Raw genomic sequence first — 19457 nt, 5'->3', positions numbered from 1 at the left:
AAAAATTTACCCCAAAAAAAAGAACTAATCTAACAAACTAACCACTAACTTAAAAAAAAGAAAAAGAAGAAAAAAAAATGGGCTGTTTTTAATATCTAAGAAAAGACAAAGAATCATCAGTGTCATCAACTCCGATCCTCTTTACATATATATAATCAGAAACGGAAAAAAAATAAGATTGGAAAAGGGTCAAATTACATCATATGAAAATATTGAATAAATGGCCTCCAAGTCTTTTCAAATTTAATAGAAAGATCATATATGACACTTCTAATTTTTTCCAAATTTAAACATAACATAGTTTGAGAAAACCAATTAAATGTGGTAGGGGGATTAATCTTTTTCCAATTCAACAAAATAGATCTTTTAGCCATTAATGTAAGAAATGCAATTATCCAACACGCAGAAGGAGATAACCAACAAAATTTTCCAGTGGTCCAATTTCAACTCTCACCTCCTTTTTACTCTTTATATAACTGAAAATACTTTTAGTATCCTGCTTTATATTGTTGGCTAATTTGCCCTCATATTTCATCTTTTCCCTTTTAGCTTTTTATGTACCTTATATGCCCTTTCCTTGGCTTTTATGCAGTCCTTAACTTCCTTTACCCCTGCAATTTGAGAACATCTTCCTCTGTGGGACATACCTATCCTGCACCTTGTGAACTATTCCCAGATACTTCAGCCATCCCTGCTGTGCCGTCATCCCAGCCAGTATCCTCCTCCAATTCACTGGGCAAGCTCCTCTCTCATGCCTCTGTAATTCCTTTTATTCCATTGTGATACAGATACACGTGAATTATACTTCTCCCTCTCAAATTGCAGTTTGAATTCAATCATAATATGATTACTGACTCCTTAGAGTTCCTTTACGTTAAGCTCCCTAATAAGATCTGGGTTATTACACAACACCCAATCTAAGATCGGTTTTCCCTGAGTACAAGCTGTTCTAAAAAGCATCTCATAGGCATTCAATAAATTTCCTCTCTTGCGATCTGACACCAACCCGATTTTCCTAATCCTCTTGCGTATTGAAATCCCTCATTGCAATTGTGTCATTACTCTTCTTACATGTCTTTTCCAGCTCCCACAACCCCACATCTTGGCTACTATTTAGAAGCCTATATATGACTACCATAATGGGTCTTTTACCCTTGCGATTTCTTAACTCCACCCACAAAGATTCCACATTCTCTGATGTGATGCCACCTCTTTCTAAAGATGTAATTGCATCTCTTACCAACAGAGCCACACCACTCCCTATACCTTCCTGCCTGTCTTTTCAATAGAAAGTGTATCCTTTGATGTTAATCTCCCAACCATGTCCTTCTTATAGCCATGATTCAGTGATGCCCTCAGCGTCATACCGACCAATCTCTGATTGCGCCATGAGCTCGTCCACCTTATTCTGAATGCTAGGTGCATTTAAATACAGCACCTTCAGTCCTGCATTCTTCGCCCTTTTGAATTTTGCCTCTGTGGTACAATTTAACTCTTTGCTCTGTCTGCATTTGTACCCAATCATTGGCTTGTCCTTCCTTACATTCATATTACATCCATCATCTACTTGTAAACCTGTTTACATCCTCACTACTCAGTACTAAAAAAAGGCTTAACTCTTCTTTACTGGGCTTCTGCCTGTTCATCTTGAAGCCATTAAGCCAAAGCCTTTCCACTCTATAACTGGCACACTCAAACAATGGTCGCTCCAAAAATGGCCACTCCTCGAGCCTAGCTTCCTTTCATTTGCAGCTGGGTTTAGGCCTCTGACACTGACACCTTCTGCACCTGCGCTGCCCAAAAAGACCAGCCTTGCCCAAATCTGTTCCTTTTATCCTCTCTCGCCCAACTTCTGTAGAGCTCTGACACCAACACTCACATTCCTCATCCCTGAGCCACCCAAAAAAATCTCTGAGATTCATCTTCCCACAGGCAACAAAGAAACACCATGGAATCTGTTCAGCGAAAGCATCAAACATGCAAAACACAAAAAAGAGAACAGATCATGCAATTGGCAAAAAATGAGTGAAAAACGCAGAATATGAAACATTAAACCACAGAGTCTTTGAAGTAGTCTAGGAATATTCAGTTCAGTTCAATTTAGCACTGCGTTGTCCATTGATGAATTGTATCCTTAAATGTCACTTTTCCAATCTGGCAGATGTTCAATGGCCATTAACAGCAAACATGCCCATCTGCATAAGCTTTGTTCCAAAGAGAGTCGTAAGGAAAAGGAGCATGGAAACAGGCCACTCAGCCAACTGAGTCCATGCCCAACATCAGGCACCCATTTTATAGACAATAGACAATAGATGCAGAAGTAGACCATTCGGCCCTTCGAGCCTGCACTGCCATTCTGAGATCATGGCTGATCATCTACTATCAATATCCGATTCCTGCCTTGTCCCCATATTCCTTGATTCCCCTATCCATAAGATACCTATCTAGCTCCTTCTTGAAAGCATCCAGAGAATTGGCCTCCACTGCCTTCCGAGGCAGTGCATTCCAGACCCCCACAACTCTCTGGGAGAAGAAGTTTTTCCTTAACTCTGTCCTAAATGACCTACCCCTTATTCTCAAACCATGCCCTCTGGAACTGGACTCTCCCAGCAGCTGGAACATATTTCCTGCCTCTATCTTGTCCAATCCCTTAATAATCTTATATGTTGCAATCAGATCCCCACTCAATCTCCTTAATTCTAGCGTGTACAAGCCCAGTCTCTCTAACCTCTCTGCGTAAGACAGTCCGGACATCCCAGGGATTAACCTCGTGAATCTACGCTGCACTTCCTCTATAGCCAGGATGTCCTTCCTTAACCCTGGAGACCAAAACTGTACACAATACTCCAGGTGTGGTCTCACCAGGGCCCTGTACAAATGCAAAAGGATTTCCTTGCTCTTGTACTCAATTCCCTTTGTAATAAAGGCCAACATTCCATTAGCCTTCTTCACTGCCTGCTGCACTTACTCATTCACCTTCAGTGACTGATGAACAAGGTCTCCTAGATCTCTTTGTATTTCTCCCTTACCTAACTCTACACTGTTCCGATAATAATCTGCCTTCCTGTTCTTACTCCCAAAGTGGATAACCTCACACTTATTCACATTAAATGTCATCTGCCAAGTATCTGCCCACTCACTCAGCCTATCCAAGTCACCCTGAATTCTCCTAACATCCTCATCACATGTCACACTGCCACCCAGCTTAGTATCATCAGCAAACTTGCTGATGTTGTTCTCAATGCCTTCGTCTAAATCGTTGATGTAAATCGTAAACAGATTTTTTACACCAGTCCTATCCCTAACCCATTTTATTCACCCCATGTTCGCGTCAGCTACCCCATAGATCCTAATCCTAACCCTTCCATGCTAGTGGCAAATTACAGTAGCTAATTTAACTACCAATCCTAATATCTTGATCAGCTGGTCAGAGCAAGACTAGTTACTTCTTTAATATTTGTGTTCTTGATATTACAGCAATGTATGCCATGGAGGTCAGCGTAGAAAAGGACAAGCTAACGGGGGAATCCAAGGTTCTCTCCGCAACTCCCGTGGGTCCTGAGGGAGTTCACCAGAGAGGGGTTAAGGTGTACGACGATGGCAACAAAGTTGTATATGAGGTACATTCTGGAGATGCGGTGGTGGAGAATGGGGTTCATCATTTAACCACATCAGCAGTGGACCGACTGATAAACAAAGCAGGGAGAGCGAATGTGGTCAGTAAATGTGCATCGGAAAGCAGTACTTCCCGGGACGATTGCCGGAGTGGTGGGGATAGCGGACTTAGAAAGGACATGGTTGGGAAGGAAGCCCGGCTGAAGGCTGGCCAGGCGGGAAAGGAGGTGCAGCCGATCCCTCCTGGGGAAGCTCCCAAGGCCAGCGCCGAACACCCAGTGACAATGATCTTCATGGGGTATCAGAACGTGGAGGATCAGGAGGAAACCAACAAACTTCTGGGATATGACGGCACCATCCAGGCTGAGCTGGTGCTGATCGACGAAGACGACGAGAAGTCATTGCGAGAGAAGACTGTCACGGACATCTCGACAACGGATGGCAACGCTGCGGAACTGGTGGCCGGCAAATCCATAACCGAGGCTTCTGAGACCCTCTCAGCAGAGGAGAACGAAGGGACGGACACTCGGATGGAACCAGTCGCAGGTACAGGCAAGAAAAAGCGCTGTAAGTGCTGTGCTGTCATGTGACCACATCTCCAGGCAATGTGGTCTCACTGTCTCTCACTGACTTTAACCTCATTTTATTAATTACACTGCCTGTACTGTGAACTGGAAGGGACCTTCCTTAATTCACTGGAAGTCGGTTCCTGAACACTCACCTTACTATGGTCTAACCAACACCAGAGCCTTATCACTGGTTAGACCTCCTTTGAGTTTACATGGAACACACACCACAGAAACAGGCCACTCAGCCCCATAGTCCATGTTCCATCAGAAACCTTTGCACATCTCACCCTCTCCGTATATTGATTCCTTTTCCCATGTCTTATATCCATATTATCTCCTTCAACCACATCATTTTAATAATTTTAATAGGGTGACGAAGATTGACCCTGAATTCTTCATGGGGTTTATTATTGCTGTTCTTTCATTGATGTTTGCAATTTCCCATGAAGTATAAAGAGTTAAAAGAATTACCCACAAGAAGGATAGAATAGCAATAGCCACTTAATAAAACTCCTATGTTACCACAAAACATATGGATAATACTTAAACTTGCAATAAGCTTATGATTCTCACCTCCCTGTGTTATAATCTAATCACGGCTACACTGATCTGTGCCATTTGTTTCCTGAATTACTTCCTATCCTGAAGTCCCTATTCATTTCAACATTATCAGTTCCTACCCATTAAAATTTTATGCTACAACACAAGAAGGGATTATTATAAACTATCTTTCATTCAGGTTCAAAAGACTTCCTGATTTCCTTCAACTTTACTGAGGAGTTTCTAAACTTCAAAGGAAATTTATTATACGTATATGTCACCATATACTACCTTGAGATGCATGCTCTGGCAGGCATTTACAGGAAAAATAAAGAAATACAATAGACTTTACACTGCCTGTTAAGACTGACAAACAACCAATGTGCAAAAGAAGGCAAACTGTGCAAATGAAAAGTTATACAGAGAAAATGAGTTGGAAAGAATCCTTGAAAGTGAGTCTGTAGGTGATAGAATCGGTTCAGAGTCAAGTTGAGTTAAGTTATCGTTGCCGGCTCAGAACCTGATGGTTGTAGGGTAATAACTGTTCCTGAAGCTGGTGGTGAGGGACAAGGCTTCTGTACCTCCAGCCCATCAATAGTAGTGGGAAGAGTGCATGGTCAGAAAGGTGGGCGTCCTTGATAGTAAATGCTGCTTTCTTGGGGCAGTGCTCCACGTATATCTATTCAGCAATGAAGCAGGCTCCAACTTGGCAGTTACTTGTAAACTGGCAAGGCTTATAGGCGGCATCAGGGTTAGCTGCTCACAAACAGGCTCACATGAAATGCTGGAGGAACTAGCAGGTCAGCCACCATCCATGGAACAGATGACTTCCAGGCCAAAACTCTACTTCACGACTGGAAAGGGAGGGGGAAGATGCCAGGAAAAAGGTAGGGTGAGGGGAAGGATGACAGCTAGAAGGTGATAGGTGAAGCCAGGTGGGTTGGAAAGGTATAGGGCTGGAGAGGAAGGAATCTGAGAGGAGAGTGAACCATAAGATAAAGGGAAGGGGGGTTTGATAGGCAGGTGAGAAGAGGTAAGAGGCCAGAGTGGGGAATAGAAGAAGAGGGGGGGGAGGCAATTTATTTTTTACCCAAAGAAAAAATCGATTCATGCCGTCAGGTTGGAAGCTACCTATACTAAATATAAGGAGTTGCTTCTCTACCCTGAAGGGTGGTCTCATCGTAGCACAAGAGGGGGCAATGGACCAACATTGGCAGAACAGGGAATTGGATTTAAAATGTTTGGCCACTGGCATGTCCCGCTTATGGAGGATAGTGTGGAGGTGCTCGACAAAGCGGTCCCCCAATTTATGACAGATTTCACCGATGCAGAGGAGACCGCATTGGGAGCATTGGACACAATAGACAACTCCAGCAGTTTCACAGTCAAAGTGTTCTGTCAACTGAAAGGACTGTTTAGGGCCCTGAATGGGTAGGTGTGACACGTTGACAGCTTACAGGGATAAGTGTCGGGAGGGAGATTAGTGTGGAGGGACAACTGAACTAGGGAATCACGGGGGGGAGTGATCCTTGTGGAAAGCGGAGAGAGGCAGTAGGTAAAGATGTGTTTAGTGGTAGGGCCCCTTTGGAGATGGCTGAAGTTGCGGAGCATGATATGTTGGTTCATGGGGTGGTAGATGAGGACAAAAGAAATGCTATCACGGTTAACTTATTTATTGCCTGTTACACTGCTGGCTTTTAGGGCAGCAATGAAGCTCCTCCATCTCTGTTGGAATTCAGAGCTTCTTTCATCATGATCAGTAGCTTCCTCTCAGTTTACTGTCAGTCAAGCTGAACCCCCGAACCTGGAGAACTGGTGGACCACTCTTAGTCTGCCCTCTACCCTTTGGTCTATTTACCAAGAGCCAAAGCATAAAGCCCTGACTCCAACTAATTTAGCACTCCGGGTCACTGAGGCATGCAAGCCTCCAAACCACAACAAGATTGTGGTCCTCTTAGAGGTATCACTATTAAGGCAACGGGAAAGTGGGGTGAGTGCAGATGTTCAGAAAATGGAGGAGATGTGGGTGAGGGCAGCATTAATGGTGGAACCCCATTCTTTGAAGAAGGAGTACCTCTCTCATAACCTGGAAAGGAAAGCTCCATCCTGGGAACAAATGCAGTGAATTTGAAAGACCTGAGAAAAGGGAATAGTACAAAGACTGTAATCTCTGGGCCTTAGACTTGCCAAATCAGGTTTCAGTTCCCAGTGATGCCAAATGTCTGGTAACTTTGAAATCAGCAAGAAATCAAACAGCCAATGAAATTAAAGAATTCTCACAGACAGCAAATCAGGAAGTAGAAAGCAATAATTAGTAACAACTGATTTAAACAGTTTACAGAGTGTTACATAAAGTTTAGAAAATACAAATAGAATAAGAAAAAGGTGAACATCATAAACAACTTTAAAAATATATTCAATTTTTTATCACTTTAAAAAAAAGGGAATTTTGAAATCACTAACAAAGATAATGACAATCTATATATATATAATTGGTTTTGAGCCCAGTAAAGTTGTTAGGACATAATTTTGATTTATCTGTTAAAAGCTTTGTTAACCTTCATTATAAAAAATTTGACTGCTCTGTTACCAAAAGAATAATTGGAAAACATTTAAAGATCTTGTCAATTCACTGATTTCAGCAGATAGTGCTGCTGAGAACAGCAATGATGCTTCCTGTGGTGATTACCCACAACAACTTCTGGATTTCAGTACTTCACCACGCATGTGCGTGTATCCAGGATATACAGTCAGATTTTTCCATTGTAGCATCATTAGCTTCATAACTATTCCTCTCCAGTGATGTAATCTCTGCCTAGTCCACTGAGATGTTACTGTAAAGTATGAAAGGCCAATACCAGCTGATTTTCAATGTAACAAAAGCAGTCCCAAAGAATGTGCAGGATGATCTGGGGTGAAGTACAATGAAAAGTGGGTGGCAGGAGAATGGGGGAGAGGGATACCCTTCTTTCCCTAGTTTAACCTTCTGCTCCAATACAGTGGATTAATGGGCTGTCTGGTGTAAAGTTGTAGTGCAGAGAATTGTAAATTCAAATGCAGGACTGTGTTGGGTTTTGCTGATCTCAAAGATCACCTTTGTTTGAGGTACTACAGTTGGCAGAAAAATTGGTTGGTGAACTAACCTGACTTACTGGCCCTGATTGCTGACTTAAGACCCTGGTGAAATGTGCTTAAGCATCAGGCACGTGAGGATCCATACACGTTCAATGGAAGCTTTGCCAGCTACACCATGTAAAACAGACCACGGGAACCAATAAAAGTAAAAGGAGAGTTGCTAGCTCCTTCTGGGACATCCTACACTCTTATACAAACACAATGTCCATCATTGGATTGAGGGTGGAAGATTAATGTATAATGTACAGTCTGTGCCCCAGGAAAGACAATGTATTGTGAAGTATTTATTTCCCAAGACATTGAGTCGTTAAACCATATTATTACTTTTTTTAGTCATCAATATACCTTTAAAAGCTATGCAGATTTTATTAATATTCAAATGGCTTTGCAAATATGACAGTGTCATCAGACAATAATTACACCAATATATTTATTGCCAGCTTGAGTTTTCCAAATCTCCTGGCTGCAGAAGAATTATTGACATATTGTGCACATTTGTATCTATTCTGATAGAAAGCCTGTAGGTAAATTCCCAACAGATGAAAATCTTGTTATGATGTCCCCATGGGTAATTACTATACAAATAATCTATTCAGCAACATCTTAACAGAAGTACCTACAACTGTTCTATATTCTATCTGTAAGGGACAGAGGATGGATTTGATTGGAAGGTAACAACTAAAATGTTAACTGTATTTCCAACAGGTTTTGCATTTGAATCACTAAAAACGGCAAAGAGTAGAAATATCTACTATGGGATTGTGAGAAATTGAAGCTGGAGCTGGTAGCAAGTACTAGCGCCACCTTTGATGTATAGTAAAATCTTACCTTTGACCAATGTTATTAAAGCTGATTGCAGAGTTCGGGGAAGAAAGGGGGAAAAGACTTGAAAAAGTAGTCAAAAAACAGAGAGCACAGATGTGCAGAAAATCAGCTATCAGTGGGAGCACTTAACCACAAATTGCTGGATATTTTCCAATGCAGTGGTAAGATCTACCAGCTCAGACCCTGAACTGGACCCCAGTGTACTGACAGCCTATGGCCCGTGGGGCTCATGCAGGTGGTTTCTGACATTGCATTGGGTACAAAGTGGGTTTCAGCAAACAGAAACTCTCTATTTTCATTGAAGTTGATGAAGTTTAGGAGAGATGTAAACCCATTGCATGATTTTCATTCTTGTGCAAGTTCAGGAACAGTCCTGGTGCTACTAAAGATATCCTGGTATATTGGATCCTCGGGATACCAGATAGCCCGTCAGCCCACGTAAACTGGTGGATTTCAAAGGCTTCTGTGTATGCTCATAAAGATATTAATTCCACTCTATTGAAGTTTTCACCAGGATTACATTAAGACATTTCTAAATCGACTAAGTGCTTTTTTTTGTATTGTTAAGTGGGTTCTTTTGTATTGGTAAGAAATTATAGGGTGGGTGGGAAGTGAAGGAGTCCTAATTTTCGAATATTGGTGCCTTTGTCTAATAGCTTTGATTGCACCGAGAGGTGGAATGCCTCACAGTGATTCTGGGGCTCTGAATCAGTGAGAATGGATCCATGATACATTAACTGGGTTCAGGTTAACTACCTGCTTAGTTCTGTGATTTTTAAAACTGCTCATAATTGGCATCCTGTACAACCTAGCAGGTTCCATCTCACCCCCAGTCCCTCCCAGTTCACAGTGCTTGGTTACCCAATCTATTCACGAGCACAGGTGAGGGAGAACTAACACTATAAAACTGTCATTGATTTTCTGCGATGCCTTTCAGTGACTGTGCCTGATTTTTTTTCTCCCCACCCCTAAATCCCATACACTAATGGTTTTTTTGCCTAGTTTCAATTTGATTAAGGATACTGCTGTATATGGATGTTCAATGATATGGTCTATAATTAATATCTCGTATACAGGTGGGAAATTCCCCTCTCCTCTTTCAATTGCTAAAGGTTGTGAATTTCCTACTTATAAAGCAATTTTTTTGATTCTATGATTACTTTCACTGAGACATATCTATGACGCAACTAACACTGTTGTTCTACAAGAAGGTTGTCTTTGAATTGACCATTTTGTACCTTGTTCTATTGCAGTTTGTATGAGATTTCTACTTATCTTTTCCTTTTTTTTAAAAAAAACACAATACTCTGGAGCAAACTTAGTAACTATTGCTGTTTCTAAGCATTTGATGCAGTGTGTGATTATGGTTCTCTGTTCCCTTTTCCTTTGATGCCAGTACCAACGAGCTCTTTTACATTACCTCTTCAAGCTACTTATCCACCCACTGAGGCTTAGGCAACACCCATGCAATGGGGACTTTGATTGACAGCAGCTGGATGTAATAATTCCCCCTGAGTAATTAACCCATTGTGCATTGAATGAGCATGTTGCTGCCAGATTGCACAAGACCTGGCTTTTGATGCAAAATGTCACTCTGAGTTGTGTGCACTTTTAAGACAATAATTTGTTTCTGTGGAGCATGTTGAACATTTTGATAAGTCTCAACATTTTTCACAGTAGCACTGAGCTGGACAGTGCTAGTTGGTCAAGGATTTGGTTTTAAGGAGTATTCTGATGGATGAAAGAAAGGAAGAGAGCTGAAGTTGTGAGAGAGACTTCCAGAGGCTTTGGCAGCTCAAGGGAAGATTTCCAATGAATGAATGACTAAAATAGGGTGTCAGAGAAATCCCAGAGGGACACTGATTTTCCAGAATGTTACACACACACACACACACACACACACACACACACACACACACACACACACACACACACACACACACACACACACACACACACACACACACACACACACACACACACACACACACACACACACACACACACCTCACGTGCATATTACATACACACAGACATGCCCGTGCTGACAGATAGCACACAGAGGCAGTTGCATACTCACATGTTACACACAGTTTCCACTTGGGTACAGGTAGTCCATTAAAATGGAGAATAATCAAAATGGAATGTTGGTACATTAAAAAAGTGAAACAATGATTGCCATGGTTACCATGGTTGATTATATTCCTTAGGATATTAAAACTTTCAGAACTGTAGGATGCCTCAGTGTTTTTCTGCCTTTTTTGTAATTATACTATTTTAGTACAAAAAGTACAAGCATTGATTTGCACATGGTGAGCCCCCAAAGACAACTATTTGATGGAGTCCTTATAAGCTAGAGAATATAGTTACTTGTGATTGATAACCAGCTGCTGCAGCTCGTGTTCCACTAAAAAATATCTTTCAAACACAACTAAAGTCCTCTGGTTTTCTAGGGATGGAAGTCATCCCTCTGTATCTGACTGCAAGCCCATGCAGCAATATGGTGACTGTAAACTTCCCTCTGGAATGGCCTAGGTTGGACCATGTTTCCATTCTCTCCACACAGCCTGCAGTGGTGTTGCTGTGATCTTTCAAGCTGCTGCCTCATCACTCCTGGGTGCCAGGTTTGATCCTCACCTTTGATGTTGGTGTGGAGTTTGCTCCTACTCTCCATGACAGTGTGGCTTTCCTCAGAGTGCTCCCATTTCCTCAGTTACGCTAAGTTGCCTTTTAGTGCAGGTTAACAAGAATCAGGGAGGGTTGAACATTTCCAAAAAGGAATTGAGAGATGGACATCAAATGCTGACCTTGCTATTGAGACAAAGAATAAATAAAAATCAATTGATGTGATCTGTTTTTCCATAGTTAATAATAGATCTTTTATAGAATTATAAGATCATCCATAACAAAGGAAAACCATTCAGCTTACACATACCAGCCAAAAAGAGTTATTTAAACTAATCTAACTTCCAAGTTCTCAGTTGATTATAAGTCTGTAGATCACAGCACCCCCAGGTACATTTTAAATGTGACGAGGTTTTTTTTTCCGCCTTCATACATTCAAGCATTGCATGCCAGGTCACCATTGCATGGGAGTACATTCCTCAACTCTTATCTAATCCTTCTATATATCATCTTAAACTTATATCCTAAAAGGATTAACCTCACTACTGAAGGAAATAATTCCTTCCTGTTCTGAGAAATTATCTTTGAACTAAGGAGTCAGTAGATTACCTGATGAGTTGAATGTCTGCAATCTTAAAAAAGTGAACATTCTGATAGAATTATCATTTTAATTGCAATTTTTGAGAGAGAGACATAGTGATTCCTGTTAAGAGATAAAAATAATCACATCTTTCAGGCTTTTACAACACATGGAAATGAAATTAGTCAAGATAGGAAAAGCTCACCATATGTAACCCATCCCAAAATCGCTCTGTGTACATAAGGATTGCCACATGTCATCCTAACACTGAGCCATCTGGGATGTTGAGCCTTGACTTTGATCCAGCACCTGGACCAAAAATTCCTTTGTTGAACTTTTCAAAGTGGAAGTGATCTTCCACATCCCTTCAAGGAGACTCATGAGCCCATGAAATGGAGACAGGGACATTCTTTAAATATCTCAAATACCACTCATGAAATTTCCCATGCACATGCCCCTCGACATCATGTTACCTTTATGTTTATTAGCTAGTTAAAAGAGTGTTGTAATGCGACTTCATAGTCCTTGTCAGTTAATCAACTGGTAAACCTTTCATGAAACATCACTTATGATTAATAATGCAATTTTGTTTTACAGTGATTAAAAGAACTTGCTTCAATAATCTGGAAGTCAATCTTTTTGTGGTAGAGAACTCCAAAGATTTATACCTGTCCAGTTGAAAAAATCACTTGCATATCTGTCCTAAGTGACCAACTCTTTATCTTTTACTGCCAATAATAGTTGGTGTCTACTGCAGTTGGAATTTGACCATGTGCTTAATGATGCTCATCAGCATCCTAGTATCCCTTTCAGACACACTAGTTCCCTTTGATGACTTTTTTTCAGATCAGCCAGAAGTTCAATGGGATCATCACTGACCTCACTCAATGTGATCAATGCCTCGAGAACATTAGTTTTCAAAAGATGGTTAAAGATAGACTATTTTGAAACTGCAATGGGTGAATAGTTCATAACATCCATAAATATTTTGGAAGTATAGGAACATAGTTCTATAATTTTATAAAACCATCATAAGTATTATACAACCATTTATCTAACAAGGGATAGAATGAGTTATTCACTAAAGACACTTGCATTTAAGTTGCTTTGATACTTTTAATGATTAGTCTTTCAGTAGATGATAAAACGGGATTGGTCTGGAGGCTTTCTTCAATGTCAGGTTCAACATCCTCCAATATAATCCAGAAGAATCACTGCCTGTAATTTGTCAAATATGTGGCAAACACCAACCATTGTTAATGGGTAATGGGTAGGAGAATGGAAAGTTGGATTTATAATGAACATTTCCCAGTGGCCTTAATACAGGAGCCATTTTGAACAATGCTTCACTCCGCCGTGCCAACAGTGAAGTTCAATACCACTGTTACTTTCATTAAAAGAACAAGTTTAAAAAATATCCTTTGGGAACATGCCTGACAATTATTGAAAATGTTTACAGAGACAAGGTATATCATATTTACTATTAGCACTATTTGCAAAAACTGCATCAAATCCTGACCTTATACAAAACCCTAAGGTTTATATGATCACTCACACCACTGCAGGATAGGGATGTGAATAAACATTGACTCTAACTTCTTACGTTGTAATGCTGTCCACACTTCAAAAGTACTTCAGCAGCTGTCAGGCACTCTGAAATATCCTGAGGTATTAAAGGGACATTCTAGAAAGGCACCTCTTCTTCCTTAGCTTAACTATTTGTTATTTTGTGGTTTATTCTTAATCTAGTTTTGACTTCTTTTGCATTGCTATTTTTGACATGCTCCCACAAATTTAAAACAGATGTTATAAATACATAGGCTCAATAAACAGTCTCCAATATTCTTCAGCTCCCTTGCTGAAGATCTTAGTCTGAACAACAAACAAGATCCTAATCTTGATACTGACCAGCAAGCATAGTGTTGAACCTAGTGTCTATCTTAGAAGGGGCTACTGTAGGTGGAACTCAAAGGTTAGCAGTGCTGATTCTGTGTAGGGTGGGGCAAAGAGGGAGAAGTCCAGTGAATAGGGTAAGAATGTCATAGTCGGAGCTAACTCTGTAATGGAATGTGGTAACTTGTAGTGGGAGTTAAGACAATAATTTGCATGGTTTAAATTGGATGGAGCTAGAGACATAATGAGTGGAATTAAAGCTGCAAAGGTTGGAGCTAATGCTGGGGAGGCTGGTACCAAAACGTGGATGCAGCAAAAGGCATAGTTGTAGGACTGGAGCTTTAATAGATGTAGGTAAAACAGTAGTAGACAGTGCAGATGGTGGTGTAGGCAGAGCAACAGATGTGATGGGTCTGATGTAGAAATGGAAGAGTTAAGAATGTAGCAGGTGGTCTTAAAGCTGTAGTTCCCATGGTTTGCAGAAAAAAATCAGAGATTCCGTTTCATGAGATATTATTGAAGTCACAACACATTTTTTCTTATTGCCGTCTTTTACTTAATTGTTTTTGATTTGTTTATTTTGCAAGCTACAAAATTCTAATTTCATTTCTTACATAAAAGTCAACCACGAAAAGGTGTTAATAGGTCTGCCAAGAGAGGTATGCTTTTGGGCATTTAAACACAGCAGACTGGGAAATCCAAAAGACATCGAGGTCTATTTTGCTTTTGCTGACTCAAAGAACACCCCAAAGTCCTTAACAGTTAATGAAGCAGATGGGAAGTGCGGGATAGGTGATGGACTATTTGCATGTAGTTAGCTCCCACAAGCAGCAAAATAATCACCTGGGTTAGTGGTTTTGAGGTTATATATTGGCTAGGACACTTTGAATGACTGCATGAATGGGCAGAAAAGACCTTACCCAAACAAGGGCACCTGAGCAGTGCTGCACTCGTTCAATACTGCAAAAGAATAATATCAGTTAATATTGTGCAGCTTCCATTTATAAACAGTTCTGTTTTTCAACAGCTCCAAGATGCCAATGGGAAGGAGAGAACATTCCTCACTTACTTTGTGAAACTAAGCCCTTTGTAATTGTACATAGGCATTTATTCTTACAGCAATTAAGAAATCTATTTTAGATGTATGCACACAGCTCCAAGCTATGTGAGTGCCAATTTTGGTTACCCACTTTAAGGATTTCTTCAGTCATTCCATATAACTGGTTCAAACCTGCAAGAGAGCTAGATGTATTAGTACACATCACTGCCTTCTCTCATTCTATTAGCTGGTATCCTACAAGAGAAGCCTTTCCAGCTGTCATAGTTAAACAATATGAAGCACAATTAGTAAATTCTTTTACATCAATTTTCATCGACCTCTATATTTTGATACAATCATTCAACACCACCACTTACTGCATCAATGCCATGTCATTATTTTTGAGCAGCTGTCAAATTTGTACTATTGAAGTCATTTCCTGGGCGGCACGGTGGTGTAATGGTTAACACAATGCTTTACAGTACCAGTGACCAGGTTCAATTCCCGCTGCTGCCCTTAAGGTGTTTGTACGTTCTCCTTAGTTTTCTCCAGGTGCTCCAGTTTCCTCCCACAGTCCAAAGATGTACCAGTTGGTTAATCAGTCATTGTAAATTGTCCCATGATTAGAATGGGGGCACGGCTCAAAGGGCTGGAAGGGCCTATTCCACAGTATATCTCAATAAATAAATAAAATTAACAAAGTGCCAAGAGAAAGTGAGTTAAAACCAGAGTACATTTACATCCACTGCATCAAAGGCGGGAGGTTATTAGATTGGGAGAGAGGAAGCTGTGTGTTTTATTAATAAATCATCTGCCTAAATAAATGTAAAAGAGCTCAGAGACTGGGAATTATGCTGTGCTAACACTGGATCAAACTTGCTGCGTTTTCTGCTGTACTTTTGTAACCTGAAGTGTACTTGGACTGTACTGTTCTGTTCTGATAAACTGCCACTGGCCAAGCTGTGACTTCAGCTTCTCTTCTGTACCGAATTAATATGAATAAACTGGCTCTCCACAGTGTCTACACAAGATGGTCTCTGCTACATTTCTTTCTAACCCTCACTTTGTAAGACACTCCAGACTACAAAAAGAAGAAGCACTGTTCTGATAGCACAGCCTGCACTAAAAGGTTACTAACCTCTTTAACTTCCACTCTGCACGAGCATGCATCACTCTTCTCCCTGTTTCTGTCACTGCGGCAGCTTGCTACTGCATTAAGAAAATGCCTTTTACACTTGGATTCCTGGGGCGTTTGGCAACGAAGGCTCTCTTCAGGGACAGGAATGAGATGTCCAGTTTGATCATTAAAACCAATACAATGCCCTTCATGAACTGAACACTTCCCTAAACAGTTTGCAGTCACTGAAGCGATACTTTAAAGTGTAGTCACTGTTGTAGCATAGCAAAAAGCCACCTTTTCCTTGGCACATTCTTGTAAATAAAAATGTGAAAATGACTAGTGTTACATTTTATAACTTCAAAATGTACAATTAATTACAAGGAAAAGACTGGATTCCAGTTTTAATTTTGTTTTTATTGTAAGCAAGTCATGCACTTATGACGCAATGGTGTAATAATGTATACCATTCACGTACTTAATATATATCAAACCAAATTCCATTATTTAAACAAATAGAGAATGCTTAATCAAGCAATATATTTAAAATATTACTTAAATATCACCAAAATATTAATTACACAACACTCCTTCCTGCTTAGCTATAAACTCCAACTCAATAGAGAATGCATCTTGACTTATATACATATATGCAGTATACTATATAACTACCATATAGACATCCACAGCATGTGTAAGTTATAAGTTGTTCCTTTCAGGCCTGAAGATTTAATTGCTGTGGAGGATTTCTAACTCCTATGAGATAACATATTTGCTGACACTCTGCTTGCAAGGTGAGATCTCAGGTTCCGGGGCCTCCTCCATAGTAGTTGTAGGAGTTGACTCTGGGACTGCAAGAGGTGGTTCTGATGGCTCTGGGCACCTTTCTTCGCAATGAGTTTGAGGGGTGGAGCACAGTAGGTAGGTATGGCGGGAACCTGTTATGGAAACTGCGACACATACTTTGGCTTTGAGGCATCCACCACGGCTTGAATTTTCTCAGCACACTTGAGTAATACTTGAGTGTTAGTCGTGTGACTACAATAAGTGATGCTTGGTTTTAAGATTACAAGTTGCGTCATGCCCTAAGCCCGTAGTCTTCTAATCATTTTCCGCTGTCTTGAGATTTCAGAGATGTTCTTGTCATCATAACCAGTAACAATTATGTCATCCAGATAACACTGAGTGCCTGGACAGCCTTGCAGCACCTGGTCCATGGCTTTCAGAAAGAGTGCAGTTGCAGATGCTGCTCTGAAAATAAACCGAAATACTGACAAAGCCCATTATGATTGTTTATGGTGAAAAACACTTTGGATTCTTCTTTCAACTCCATCTGTTGGTAAACCTCAGCTACCACCACATTGCTGAAGTGTTTCCCTCCAGAAAGTTGTGCAAAGTTATCATCTATCCTAGGCAGAGAGTATTGATCTACTTTCAGTACTGGGCTAATGGTGACCTAAAATCACCACAGATCCTGACAGACCTAGTCTTCTTGACCACTGGCATTGCCCATGGGCTCCACTCAATCTTGGAAAGAATTCCTTCAGCCTCCATGCAATTTAGCTCACTGGCTACTTTATCACAGGTGGTATAATGAGCTGAATGGACTTTGTAAACCTTGGGTGTGGCATTTTCATTTAACACTATCTTACCCTTGATATGTTTGAGTTTTCCAATGCCATCCTTGAACATTGCTGAGGCATCACCCAGTAACTTTCTTAATTCACTTTCAGTTGCCTCTATTGCAGGGGATGTGGCATGCAAACGATGGATGGATCTCCAAGCAAGTTGTAGCTGTATGAGCCAATCATGACCCCACAATGATGGCCCTCCTGTTTATACCACATACAAGCCCAATGTGCCTTATTGCTTGTTGTATTTCACTGTTACAAATATTATTCCCACAGGAATTATCTCTTCTCCAGTATAAGTTCTTTGGTGGATATCTGCAGGCTTCAGTTCAGAACCTTTGAAATGCTGTTCAGGGTCATTTTGTGGAATGACTATAACAGCTGATCCAGTGTTCAATTCCATTTTAATTATCTTACCATTCACTTCTGGTATAAGCCATATTGCTTGTCTATTGTTAGTTCTCACACTGTAAATCTCAAAGCTACTCAGTCCTGCGTCATTCTCATTATTATCAGATTTTTCATCAACGGCATACGGATTAGTATGCTGTTCTTGAAACTGAAACTTGACTTGTTTTTCTTATTTTTCTCATTTTCTTTATCTCTTTTTCTCTTTCCTGTGCATGTATTTTTGTTTGTTTGACATGCTCTTTGTATGTGACCTACTTTGTAAAATCGAAACTAAGACTCATTTTCCTGGGCTTTTTCTTGCAATTCGTCTTATATTCTGGAGTTGCAAAACATAACAACAAGGCCACCTATTTTAGTGATGTTGGTTGAAGGTTAAGTGAGAACTCCCTCCTTTGCCATTTTTCAAAATAATTACACAGGATCTTTTGGGTCTACCTCAGAGGACAAAAACATCCTCAGTTTAATATCTCATTCAAATGACAACAATAAAGTATCACTATCTCGGTACTGTACTAAAACGGTATGCTAAGTTTTTTTTACTCTGGTCTCTGTAGCGAGGCACAAGTTTAATACCTTTAGAAGTGTAACCTTAACTAAGAGCCTGTGGAAGTACTTTCAAAATGTTCACTTCACTATGGTTCTGCATTGAAGTTCTTCTGTCTGATTGAACTCCACTTCAACTGACATCAAGTCCCTATAAACAGCATAAAGAGGGGCATTGCATATTCAGAGGTGACCCAAGATAGGTGGAGGGTTAAACTACTAAATGATAACTTCACATGTAATGCAGGCCCCCATAGTCTGTCAGCATCCTTCCAAATTGGAAGAGAATGTAGGAAACTGATCCGTGAGGGCAAGAGAAAAGGTCAAAGGAGTGGATATCCAAAGAAGTAAAATTTCTTTGGTAAGAACAGGCTATTTGGTCCAGCTTGTCAAGGCCAATATTTATAGTCTGTACCTGATCCTCCTACTCTACTTCATCTAACCAGGAACACAAAATAGAAGAAATTTTGGCAACTCCTGTGTTTAAGTGTGCGGCATCTAGAAACACTTCTGCCTCAAGGTCTGGAGCAAGGCCATGTTGGGATTAAATACAATTGCAAAGGCCTTTAGTTTGAGGCATTGCAGTACCAGAGGCACAAGCAAGGTGGGTGAGCACATGACAAATTGTGGGAAGTGGAGGTGCAGATTGGTTGCCAATGGGAGAACAGTGGGTAGACCACTGGATAGGTCCCTCTAGAAATGACAAATAACTTGGTTAATACTTTGAGACAGAGGCAGAAACTAGGATAGAGATGGACAGAAGTGGGATTGATAATATTAAGCAAATGATATCAATCAAATGGTCAGAGTCAAGAAGTCATACCGCATGGAAACAGGCCCTCTATGTCCACTGTGCCCACGCACACCAAATGTACTGATGCCATTTTCCAGCTCTGATCCATTGCCTCCTCTGCTTAGCAAATCAAGCTCTTAT

The 19457-nt window shown here is 40.5% G+C and overlaps 1 protein-coding gene across 3 annotated transcripts in view; it reads left to right on the top strand.

The window, feature by feature from the left end:
* LOC140729162 (PALM2-AKAP2 fusion protein-like) overlaps nt 1-19457 on the top strand; it is a 543495-nt gene that overhangs the window by 300610 nt on the left and 223428 nt on the right. For 2 of the 3 annotated variants that reach the window (XM_073048621.1, XM_073048622.1), the window contains one exon: nt 3478-4182. The exons of the other annotated variant lie outside the window; for it this stretch is intronic. In XM_073048621.1, the coding sequence (XP_072904722.1) occupies nt 3478-4182 (705 nt within the window). The remainder of the gene's footprint in view (nt 1-3477; nt 4183-19457) is intronic. 3 annotated transcript variants of the gene reach the window in all.

Source organism: Hemitrygon akajei, chromosome 6 (assembly GCF_048418815.1).
Source record: "Hemitrygon akajei chromosome 6, sHemAka1.3, whole genome shotgun sequence".
In the NCBI taxonomy this organism is placed as follows: domain Eukaryota; kingdom Metazoa; phylum Chordata; class Chondrichthyes; order Myliobatiformes; family Dasyatidae; genus Hemitrygon; species Hemitrygon akajei.
This window is presented reverse-complemented; position numbering and strand designations above follow the sequence as displayed.